Here is a 12802-nt window from a genome sequence, read left to right on the forward strand (position 1 = left end):
CAGTGTGGGGAAATTAATCTGATCTATTGCCAATCAAAAGGTCAGAGTCAGATAAGGAGAAATAAAACCCTATCTTGAAAACACCTTCTCTTGACCTCTTCCTTCTTCCCAGGTTTAACTTCCCTCCCAATTTCTCTTCCTTCTCTATCATAGCCAGTGCAAGGGGACAGAGAATGGGAACTGCAGACTGTTCAGCACATGTTGGTTTTGTCCTAACTCTAACCCTAACTCTTCCCCTCCTTCAGCGTGGGGTCCCTCCCATGGGAGACAGCCCTCCACAAACTTCTCCAATGTGAATCCTTCCCATTGGCTTCAGTTATTCATGAACTGCTCCAGCACAGGTCCATCCCTTCCACACAGCACAGTCCTGCAGGATTAGGCTGCTCCACCATGGGACCCACATGGAATCACAGGTCCTGACAGGAGCCTGCTTCCAGTGTGGGTTTCCCTTCCTTCCTAAAGGAGGTCATAGCCCCCTTCAGGCACATCAGCCTGCTCCAGTGTAGTGCTCCTGCACAGACGGCAGGTGGATCTCTGCTCCATTGTGGACTTCCATGGGCTGCAGGGGCACAGCCTGTCTCACCACAGTCTGCACCACAGGCTGCAGGGGGAATCTCTGCTCCAGCCCATGGAGCACCTTCTCCCCCTCCTTTCGCACTGACCTTGGTGTCTGCAGGTCTGCTCCTCTGGCATATTCTCATTCCTCTCTTCTCTGGCTGCATTTGTTCCTGTGCAGTAATTTTTTCCCCTCCTTAACTCTGTTATCCCAGAGGCACTTCCGCTGTCCTTTCTGGGCTCTGTCTTGGCCAGGGGTGGGTCTGTCCTGGAGCTGGCTGGCATTGGCTCTGTTGGACATGAGGGAAGCTTCTGGCAGCTTCTAACGGAAGTACCCACTGTAGCCCCCCAGCTACCAAAATTTTGCCATGCAAACAGTATGGAAGGCTACTAAGTTTGCATTCTTAGTACTGAATGCATATTTTTTACCCCACTTGAAGAAGGATGTGGAAGAAACAGAGGCAAAGACTACAGAACAATTTCATCCTCTAGTGAGCTTCTACAAGACACTTTATGCACAAGAAGTTGAAAGTAGATTCCCCAGTGTACATTTTAAGCTCACGAACTGTAAGGGAAATGAAAAGGCAAGTCTTAAATGGCCAGAATATTGATCTATTTTTGCCTCTGAAAGCTGAAAGTTCCGAGTTGTAATTTCAGAAGCCTGAGGTTGTTAAAAGTTCAGCACACATGGGAACCAGCAGCTATCCAGAATACGCAGTATGTGTTACAAAGCAGGCACCCAAAACCTGTGCCCACTGTAATCTGTGGAATGTCTTTTATATGAGGAAATCTAAGAATACAAAGGAGTGTAGCCAAAGTAAACTGAACTTGAACTGCATATTATAGGAAGAAACTGATGTGGAATGGGAAGTAAGTGGAAGAGATATTAAATTTTCCAAAAAGGCATAATCCTCAGAAAAAAGACAAAAGCCAAATGTTTTACCTCACTGAGCATGTTTGCCGTATTGTGTAAATTTGGTAAAAGTTCAATCAGAAATGAAATACTATGCATTTGCACCTGCTCAATACAATCCCCAGAACACTGGGATAAGAGAATTTTTACATTTCTAATGCTAATTTTTTTCTGAAAACCTTGATTTAATCTATATTACAATACTTATTTTTGTCATTATTCCAAATTAATCCAGAGATTACAGGGAGAAACTGCAGAAGGCACTGAAAGTAAATTCAGTTTGCTCCTTGGAGTAATATATGACATGGGGTTATGCTGTTGCTTTTAGAAGGAAAGCACTATAATTTTATTCCTGGTGCTTACTCATTTTTTTCAGACCTTACTAAAGAAATATTTCTGTTGAGTGAGTAAGGACAGGAACCTGCCAATATAACAATTAATTCCTCTAGTTTCAGTGCAATTTGGAAAAGAAATATTTGCATGCTGTGACTTTCTGTCTATTCCTTGAAATAGAAGTGGCAAAAACAGTGTGTAAGTAAAGTGTATAAAAGCAAATCTTGATAAAATCTTGATTGCTGCAGAGGAACCTTAAAATCACACTAGTCATCACATCCCATGTTTGGAATGGTGCCATAGACAACTTCTGTGAGATCAGTTTCCATTTCTGTTATATCCCATAAGAATTTTGACATTTGTATTCAGACACATGAGGATGTGATCTGCAATGCTTAATTCTATGTGAGTCAAACCCTTAAAATATGCAGCAATAAATTGAAATACAAGATTGAGTCCTGTCAGTATACCAGACCAGAGTTATTAATATATAATTGTAAGTCCTGAATTACAGATAGTTTTCTTTTTAACTAAGGTCTGACATTTCAGATAAGGGACATTCATGTAAAGGACATAAAATTAAACAATGAGAAATCCGTGAGCATTTTTATTATGTAAAAATATCTAAAATATGTTTTTGTTGCCTGTCTGATGCTCCTACTGTATTTAGGATTGATTTTCTTTTACAGGGTGATCAAGGTCTTCCTGGTTCCATTGGTCCAAAGGTAACAAAAAACAATGTCTTTATAGTGACACTATCACTCTGATAAGGCACATTACTGAAAAGGGATGAGAAAACTACAATATTATTATTGTGAAACTTAATGGAGTCAACAAACTTGGCTTCTCAGTTGGCCGAAGTACTTCTTTATGAAGAAGGGCCAACAGGTAGAGGTGATACTACCCCTCTGCTCTGCTCTCCTGATACCACACCTGGAGTGCTGTATTGATTTCTGGGGTCCCCAGCACAACAAAGACATGGGCCTGTTGGACCAAGTCCAGGGGAGGATCATGAAGATGGTCAGGGGTGACCCCTCCCTGGAAGTGTTTAAGGACAGGCTGGATGGGGCTTTGAGCAGCCAGATCTAGGGGAAAGTGTCCCTGCCTGTGGCAGGGGGATTGAAACTAGATGAGCTTGAAAGTCCTTGAAAGTCCTTTCCAACCCAAACCATTCTGTGGTTCTATAAATCTACTTACTTGCATCGAATTATGTATATTCAGTATATCAGTATAGTACGAATGAAGATTTGGGAAGGGCTCTCCCCAGGTGGGGGTGTGCCCTTCAAGCCTGCAGAGTGGATTTTTTTAGGTGAGGCACAGCGTGCGCAGAACTGGCCCCACCGTTTAAGTCCCAAGGTCCATCTGCCACGGCCGAGCAAGCTCGGACAGTGACAGTGAAATCCTCAGGACTGTCTACAGCATCTGGTACTAACCGGGGCTGACCCTGCTGAGCATCCGAGATCTGATGGGATCGGATGGCAGGGAAGCATTGAACTGCCCGGTACGGTCTCCACTGAGACTCGAACTCATGACCGTGTGATGCAGAGTCCGGAGTGCTCACCATTACACCACGGGACTGCCCTATATCAATAGACTGACTTTTTATTTTAGGGTGATGCTGGAGCCATTGGATCAATAGGCCCCAAAGGAGAAGTTGGGGCTGTTGGATCTCCTGGGAAACCTGGACCACCAGGACCTCCTGGGCCTCCCGGGCCCCCTGGACCTCCTGGACCACCAGGACTAGGCTACAGCTTGGGATTTGAGGTATTTTGCTGTTATAGAGTTTGTTGTAGCTATGGATACATTGAACTATTTAGTAGTAACAGTGTTCAGGTGCTATTATTGATGCTTATATCATTGCTACTGTAAAATACTTGAATACTGAAATACTACACTTAAAGGAAAATCTTCTTTAGCACTTTTTATTCCATGTAAATAATTCAGAGCAACAATCTAAATATACATAGAGACCTTACAGTATTTATTAAAATGGAACTCCAGGAGCCCCCTAAAGTTAAGATGTTTTCCCATGCTGTTACTCACAAGGCCACAAATTTTGTTTAGGCATGACATGGTGTGAGGTATAAATACAGAGACACAGGTTGCTCATTTTTAACCTCATGGGCTGTTCTACTTAGAAGAAAAATGTTCTATTAAAAAATATAATTGCAGATACTGCTTTTTATGCTTCCGAGAATAATACTTTCTTCACTGTACAATATGAGATCTGGCAAACTGAAGAAGTGTTTTACATGTCATTTGAGAAGAGCTTGTTAAGATGATCTTGTTAGTGCAGAAAGTGGCTTTGCAGTACAGAAAGGCAAGGGATACACATCCAGGAACTAGAGCTTCTGCATTAAAATCTTTGTGAAAAGAAGTTGAGAAATCATTCACATCACTATTCACATATGTCTTCCCTTTTTTTTTTCTTTTTTTTCCATGTATTTTTTACTTCTAATTTAGCTGTTTGGCTTGGGAAAGACTTTCCACAGTTTTTCATGGCATGGGATATGATACCAGTTTGCATAGAAACTGAGGACAGTTTCATCAGAGAAGTAAGCAGTGTTTGACCAAACAACAACAACTGTCCATCAGTAGAACTGCTGCAGAAAAGTGATGGTGTTCAAAAGATACCGGTTTACTTAAACGTTTCTCCTAGAATCTACACTACCCCTTTAGTATTTCTCTTTTCTTTGCTCTAGAGACACCTCAAGGTGTTATAGAGGTGACCCCGTTACCTTAACTTAGGCACACTATAAAGACTGGTACAGTCTCCCCTTAATAAATATGTACTTGTCTCAGAACGAGTTAAGGACTCCTGGTAAGTCACATCTTCACCCTTGTCTGAGTTTTAGCCCAGGATGATGGCTTCTCTGACTTACAGTCATCTTCTGTGGCCCTTGAGAGCTTAATCTTAAGAGATTCTTCACTTTTCCCCACTCACACTATTTGATTGGAAGCCAACATGGCCTCATTATGCCCCCAAAGAGTTACCCTGCAGTTAGGTATTTAGGATCAAACTCTGCCACTTTTGATACCTAAGTCTCAGAGGAGCAAAGTCAGCAGAAGAGAGTGAAAACTGGAAGTCCCCACTTGTACGAGTGCAAACACAGTAGGATCTCAGCTCTAACTGCAGTAACAGTATCTTGACTGACTTCATCTTGAACTTCATCTAGTCCAAACAAAATTGGCAGAATTGTAATTTCCTGAGAGTAATACTACTATAAACAGGCTTGCTAGTTCTAGCTGATCTTTTGGATGCCCACCCCTGCCATCTGTTAAGGCAGCACCATGGTCTGCCAGTTTGTTAGGGCGACGCTACCTTTTGGTTGACAGTCTGTTTATTGCTGTAAGGCTGTTTCTGCAAAACATTCCTGTTAGCACTTGTTAGCATCTGTGATCAGCTATGTGCAAAAACCAAATGGCAGGGGGTTTGCTGACACTTATCCTTGCCAAAAGAACAGTTTGAGCTGCAGAAGGTACCTGGTAAACCCATTAAAAACATGCAGATGTCAAAAGAGATGGTCTGTTATATAAAGCAGGCATCAAGCACTCTCTTAAAGGGAAAAACAGACTGGCACAGTGCAGTCAAGGGAAAGGACCCAGAAACACAATTTGTAGTTTACCTTAAGCAGTGAGTGTTTGGTTAAACAAGCCAAAGAGAGTATAAGGAGACTTCCTGTTGGTATTTGGTACACTGATGGCTGATGGAGGAGGAGGAGAATGAAAGTCTGAATACTATTCAATCTCAGGTGAAGTGGCATGAAAGGTCTTCCTTGTCCCCAAAAGGAAGGACCTGATTCCAGCTGTGCATTCCTGCATCTTTAGCTCTTCTGCAGTTGGTAGAAAAGGGCAAAATAACAAGATTTCTCATTTTAATTGGTGTCAAGTCAGCTGATATTTTCCATAACTTCAGCATTAGGCTGCCATTTGAGAGCAGCTTCAGCTCATCTAATTGTTCTCCCATCCTTTCCCTTATACCATCTCCAGAGTGTGTCACACCTGTGCTAATCTGAGCCCTTTCAAGCCATTAAGGCTTAGCTGAAAGCTAAGTAGGCAAGGAGTGTGGGTTTTCTAAATATGATAAACTGATACAAGGGCTTGTTGTCACTAAGAGGTGGAGATTCTGCTTTGTTCCTGTTCCTTTTGCAATCTGCAGACATTCCTGGCACACACCTGTCCTTCACATCACCCTAACATCCAGTGTTTCATCAATTCTTCTGCCAGTTTAATTTACTAAAATTTTGGAGAACCCAAATGGTCCCAGAACCATCTGACACCCAAAAAAGTAACTTATTTTCTGCCATTCTAGTGATTGAAAGGAAAATGAGAGGATTCAACACATGGTGCTGATGTTGAAAATGAATGCTGCTTGTCTGTGAGCAGGGAAGGGGAAAAAAGAAATTTGAAGATTTCCCCTTTCAGGAAAAGGGAAAAACTCAGCCAGTACAGCTGCAATTAGAACTGCAGCTAAAAGCAAGTGAACAGTTCCCTGCTGGCTCGGTTCATCCAGATGTTTTGAAGCACAGTCTGGCAAGTCTAGACTAGGCATAAGGCAAGGGATAGGAACATAGGGATGGTGCTGGGAGTAAAATGAGTAATTACAACAGCCTGCAATTTTATTTCCTTGCTGCTTTGGAACTGGCAGTTCCTGCTTCTGCCATGGATCTGGAATGTCACAGAACAATGAAAGCAGGAGGGAAGTTGCTGCTTTCTGTAAAGTTTCTTTTAAAACTGCCAGAAAATCTCCACAGGAAATACGGATGCTGCTCTCAAGGACTGCCACTACACAGATACTCCTTTCTGAGGAAGGCCATGGCAATGGACAGTGAGTTGGAGTAGATGACCTGGAAAGTCTCAGGGAATTGATCTTGTCTTGTCTGTAGAAGGCTTAAGCCTCCATCCCTGGATGGTTCTGACACTTGAGGAGACAAACCCTGAACAACCTGGTTTGAATTCAGTGTTGACACTGCTTTCAGCAAGAGGTTTGGCCAGGTAGCCTCCAAGATCCCTTTCAGCTTAATGAATTCTACAATTTTGTGGTGGAGCATTTTTTTTCTGCTCAATTTCAGTAAGCTGTGTTTTAGACAGGAGTTCAACATTCAACTGTGTGAATTAGGAAGACCTTTATTTGTGAAAAATCACTGTTGCTTTTACCAAACTGTCAAGTTCTTACTGCCATGAGTCAGGTCTGTAACCCTTGCTAGTTATTATATTGCTTCTGTAGCTGGGTGGAAGGTAAATGCCAGACAGAAAAAGAATGCTTAAACATAGCCCATACTTAAAACTGTTCCACTTCTGCCTAATGCTGTTCAGCCTGAAGTGCTGGAGAAATGGTGTCAAATTGGCAAGATAGTAAAGAACAGAATTTTATCACATTTAAGCACAGCATATCTCCAAAACATCACTCATTGGTCAAAAGAAAAGTTAATTAGAAAAACAAAAATACATGTTTCCCATTTTTACAGGACCACAGAAAATAGAGCAGTTGAAAACAAATAAACAAACAAACACCAAAGCAAACGAAAACCCAAAAATAAACAGAAAAAAAATAAATTCTTAAATTCTGTACCAATTTTCTCTCCCATTAGGACATGGAAGGATCAGGTACCATTGACCTGTTAAGTGAATCCAGAATTCCAGGATCAAAGGGGCCAAAGGTAAGTTGATATTTTGGAGGAGGGGAGTCTATTTTGTTGTTGGGTTGTTGAGCATTTTTTTTAAACAAAAATGTCCTCCTTTCTGCTTTTTGGAGACATATAGCCCTCTCAGCTGTAGACTAAGAGTTACTGCACTGATCTGGGTTCACTTGCTATAGAATGGTATTACAATAACTGTCCTCCAAAGAATAGGAACAGTATTTCTCTTATACCTCATTAGCTAATGATTTTTAGATTCTGCTCTGGTATATTTATGATGAAATAGGGGTTTTCATATTATCTAGCTCTCTGTTTCTTTTTTCACTCCAGTAGATTCCCTTCTTGCATATGAAGATCAACTACATATATGAATATGAAACTGAAATGTTATACTTTGACAATCAAATCTGCATAATTTGACAACTGACTTTTAAACTAAAAAATTGTTCCCACTAGTGTGGTAGCAATGTTACATAAAAAGAGATGCTTTTTTCCTCCATCACTGTGTCTCAGGGCATTTTTTGCTTTGATGGCCACTTTAAATAATCAAGTAGAGAATATGGAAATGTAATTCATCGGTGCCTTCCAGATCACTGGATTTATTTTCATTCTTAGCAATAGCATCAAAACTGCAGCTGACGATGCCTTCCCCAAAGCAGGCAACTATCCAACATTTCCTCTTCCAGAACTGTCTGCACTGTTGTAGTTTGGTCTTCAGATATCCCTGTGCTCACTCCAAAAGAAACCTCTAGACTTCCAAAGTATAGATTTGCAAGGATGACTTTTGTTGCCCAAGTTTAGAGAAATGCTGCTGCTGCTGCCCTTGGGTTACAAGAGATGACAGACTGAACACAAGACAACAGTACACTGACACTGCAAATCAGGCACCCCTGCCCTGGACTGCATCAGAAAGGGCACTGCCAACAGATGCAGGGATGTTGTTATTATAGCCCTTCCCTCAGGGTTAGTGAGACTGCACTGGAGTACTGAAGCCATTTTTTGTACTCACTACAAGAAGGATGTGGAGAAGACACTCCAGCAGAGACCTGTACAGATGACGTGGGGCCTTGAGTACATGACCAATGAGGAGAAGCTGAAGGACCTTCAATGGTTTAGTCTGGCAAAAAAATGAGACAAGGTGTGATCCAATAGCTGCTTACAAGTCTCTGAGGGGCAAGTGCAAATATGATAAAGCCAAACTGTTCTTTGTGGTACAATAGGAGAGAGTGGTCACAACTCACAGCTTGAGATGCTCGGGCTAAGACTTAGGAGAAGCCTGTCCATTAGGAGGTTGGTGCAGCACTGGGGCAGTTTGCCCAGGGAGGTTGCAGATCTGTTCTTGGAAGATATCAAGCCTTTGCTGGACAGAGACACTGAGCTGATCTAGAGCTGGTGACAGTTCTGCTTCAAAGGGGTAATTGGATTAGGTGGCCACCACAGGCCCTGTACAGCCCTGTTTCTATGATTCCATGGGACATCAGAAATTAACTGAACCCTGGCAATAGGAGTGACTCTGAGCAGCTCTTTACTGTGTTGGTTTAAAGTGCTAGTGATTGTGAGCCACCAAAGTTACAGGAGACTTTGTTTAATAGCTTAGAGACCTTTGCCCCTCTTATGTCTTTTCTTAGATACTAAAAAAGGGACACAAAAAATACAGTTGCAAAAATAAGAATTGAATTTGTTAGCTGAAACGCTCTGGTGTCCACAACCAGGGCCAAAATTGCCTATTCTGGCCTGCCTTAATGACAGCCTCACTCTCATTTTTGGTTTTATGACAGGCATTGTTTCCAAGTCAGTAAGCTATAAATACTCGAAAAATGTCTTGTAGTTGAACAAAATTTTCCTGTTACTCTGCAAAGTTTGAGTCAGTAAAGAACGAACATAAGAATTGTGTTGTAATAATGAAAATGCTTTTATATACCTACTGATACTGCATTATGAGCCACTTACACCCATGACAACTCCAGAGTCCATAGTTGTGTTTGGGTGAAAACAATATTTGCTTCTAAGAGGGCTACAACTCAAAGTAGCTGCTAGGAAATGAATTACATTTATTATCACTATATGTAGGAAATAAATTACATTTGTTGGCACTATATTTGTACCTGTTGAAATTTTTATTAATCTTTTATCAGAAAGTAGTGGTTATGTTTTGAAGTAGAAGTATCCAATTAATTTTGTCTGTAGACTCAGCTCTCATTTTCAGGGTTTCTATTCTCTTTCTTCCACAGATCAGTGTAGTTTTGTTCATGTTTTAGCATTAGTTAGCATTAACATTTATTAGTGTCTTCATTTTCCAGATAAAGACAATTCAATCACTTTGTTGAATTCCTTTTAATTCCCACCCAGCTTTCTAAAATAATCAGTCATGAACTGTTGTACATTTTACCACACAAGTCATAATTGTACTTTCCAACTCATTCCACCATATAGAGACGAGAGAAAGTTGCATTTCCAAATGTTTTTTGAAACAAGCATTTGGGGAACAGCTTTTAAAACTAGCAAGGCTGTGTTGCCTCTAAACTGGTAGCATATCTTAATTTTAGCCAAGAAAGCAAGCCCAAAAAATGTAAGCAATTAAAAGAAATCCCTTGCAACAAATGGACTTGGATAACTTTATTTCTAATATTTTCTAAAAATATGTAAAGTATGCAGTGACAACACCAAAGTGGTCTTTGTAAGAAGAAGACATCTTTCCATCTTTGCAGGATAATATAGAACAAGGCAGTATATATCAGGACAACAACCCTTAAGCAATGCTTACATTTTACTACTCTCTGTTAATACTACTGGTCTTCAAAATTGTTTTTGTAACAGTTGTGGTTGTGAATTAAGGGGTTTTTTCTGACAAAATTTATTATGAAATGTTATGTGGATGTACCAGCAAATTCTGTGTATTTTTATAGGGTTCTGCAGGAAGACACGGAGAGCGTGGACCATTAGGACCAAAGGTACAATGACTTGAAAGCTAACCTATTTGGCTTTGGCATGTATTTTTTTATATTTTTTATTTCTATATTCCCAGAATTTGCCTGAACAAAACAGCTTTCATTTAAGATCCATGTGCTGATTCAGTATGGGAAAAATTTTGTTCCCATTTACACTGAGTATCTACCCAGAATGTGTATTATTAGAATTATTTCACATTCACACCAAAGCAATGAGCAAATACTAGATGGGCCATTACTTTCCATGGCATTTTTGTATAATATTCTAAGGACATTTGGCACTTTCTCTTTTTTGGTCAATTATACATCAGTCTGGTTTCCAAGAGGTTACATATATGCTGTTGAAAGAGAAACCTGCAGGAGAAAACATTCTGGCATGATCCTACAAAGTGATAGGAAAGCATTCTGGAAGGTGGGAGAGGGCAAGAAGAATGATGTCATGACTGCTTTGCCTTGGTTTGGATTTGAGCTCAGTAGTGGCTGAATTTTTCCACTTTGGTGCTGCTACTACTTATGTAACCCATGAGGCAAAAATGCAGCCCTGAAAAAACAGAGAAGAAAACGGCAGATTCACAGAATGGGGCCTTAAACAGTAAGACACTTTTCCAATTGCTACCTCAAGCTTGACTACTTTTCAGGTCAATAGCACAGCACGACACCACCTTTCAACACCTTTGTTAATATAAACTTAAATTCAAATTCTTCATTGCTCTGGGAAATAACATTAGCATTAAAAGAGCAGGAAATTAAAGACAGTCTGTGAGGGCCTCTCCCCCTAAAATTTACCTCTGAACTCTCACACGTCACCAGCCACTGACTACCCATTGCCAGCAATATCTGTGTGCAGTTGATTCCTAAGACAACAGCCATCAAAGGTCTGGCCAGCGCCCTATGTCTTGAGCCTGCAGAGCTCAGGGCTTTCTTGTAGGGCTGAAAAAGTCCCTCCATTGGGTGCTACTCCTGTTAATGCTGCAGCGCATTCCTTACTAGTGAAAAGTTCAAAATTTGCACAACACATGTTGGTGAGTGACACTGCAAAGGACTGGCAAGAATAGATGTGCTCTCACATGATGCTGCTCTGTGCACGTGAGTAGGTGCCAAGTCTCCAACATTTTTTTGTTAGGATCTTGTTCTCTACCCTTTGCTAGAAATTTTATTTCTAAGAAATGCTGCTTCACAAAGTCTTCAGAAATGAAGGTAGCCTGACTCCTAGGATTTAGGAACTAGACTGGGACTGAAAAAATAGTCATCAACCTTGGCCAAGAGATTTCACCATCACCTACATAAATATTTTAGTTGTTTAATCTTGAGTCACTCAACCCCAAGATACAGGAAAAACAGAAAGGAACAAATTATTGCCTGACATCTTACAAAATCAGGTACACTAGGGCAAAACTAATGTAGAGTGGTTATAACACACTATCATTCTCATGGGGATGAATTTTACACCCACTTTTCATGATTATAAATTACTTCTCTAGGCAACAGTGGCAAAATACAACAACCACCCACTGCCAAAAACCAAGAGCTAATGCATCACGAGGAGCTGAACGTATCGTTCTGTTTCATGTATCCTTCATCATTCAAATATCCCAGACTAGTATAGCTGTCAGAGAAGACCTGCTGTGATCAGTTTTCTCTCTTTCCTAGCAAGTAAGAATAGATCCAAATTCTGCTTTCACTTTTATTATTATAAAAAACTGTTTTCATTAAAAACAGTCTACAGTCTTCATATAAACACTCCTAAAAAGCAGCAAGCAGAAACTTAACATTTGAGGCAATTGCTATTGCTTCTTGATGATTTATTCCTGTTCATATTCTCTATCTCAAGTGAAATAAACTAAATCACAAGTTCTCTGCATGTGATGAAATTGAGGAACCGTGTCTACTTAGAGCTAAAGTTCTCCAGAATCAGTCCCAAAGGTGACACAGTGCATTACATTGTGATGTGACTGCGTAGTGGCTGGATAGGTGGAGAGAGCAGTAGTGTGGGGCAAACAGAGTTAACTGTTCTGCAGGAAGATGGTGAGTCCTTTGCAGAGGCACAAGGTCATGGTTGTGTTGGTAGATCTGGGGAAAGTTACCATGTGCAGATTCCAGGCAACCATCAAAAGGAAGGTTCAGGCACGTGGCTTCGTAGAGGTCCAGCAAAAATAAGGCATGGTGACTAGAAACTCTTGAGATGACAGTGGCAACTGGGAGGTTAAACTACCAGCAGCAATTCCCAAAAGTATGCTGGGCATAACTTTACAAAAAATAAGCTATATTTTTGGTAATCATTCAGTTCCTTTGTTTGTAAGGAAAGTAACATATATGTTTATAATCCTTGTAACTGTTTCTTACTGAGCCCTACTGTGTGTCTGTTTCAGGGAGAAAGAGGCAACATCGGTCCACCAGGTTCAAAGGTAAGAATT

General features: G+C 40.7%; 1 protein-coding gene across 3 annotated transcripts in view; it reads left to right on the plus strand.

The window, feature by feature from the left end:
- The window catches only part of COL15A1 (collagen type XV alpha 1 chain), a 124983-nt gene that overhangs the window by 68545 nt on the left and 43636 nt on the right, over positions 1–12802 (plus strand). For all 3 annotated transcript variants that reach the window (XM_071553446.1, XM_071553449.1, XM_071553447.1), the window contains exons 14-18: positions 2491–2526; positions 3413–3565; positions 7393–7461; positions 10347–10391; positions 12758–12793. In XM_071553446.1, the coding sequence (XP_071409547.1) occupies positions 2491–2526; positions 3413–3565; positions 7393–7461; positions 10347–10391; positions 12758–12793 (339 nt within the window). The remainder of the gene's footprint in view (positions 1–2490; positions 2527–3412; positions 3566–7392; positions 7462–10346; positions 10392–12757; positions 12794–12802) is intronic.

Source organism: Pithys albifrons, chromosome 4, assembly GCF_047495875.1.
Source record: "Pithys albifrons albifrons isolate INPA30051 chromosome 4, PitAlb_v1, whole genome shotgun sequence".
Taxonomy (NCBI): domain Eukaryota; kingdom Metazoa; phylum Chordata; class Aves; order Passeriformes; family Thamnophilidae; genus Pithys; species Pithys albifrons.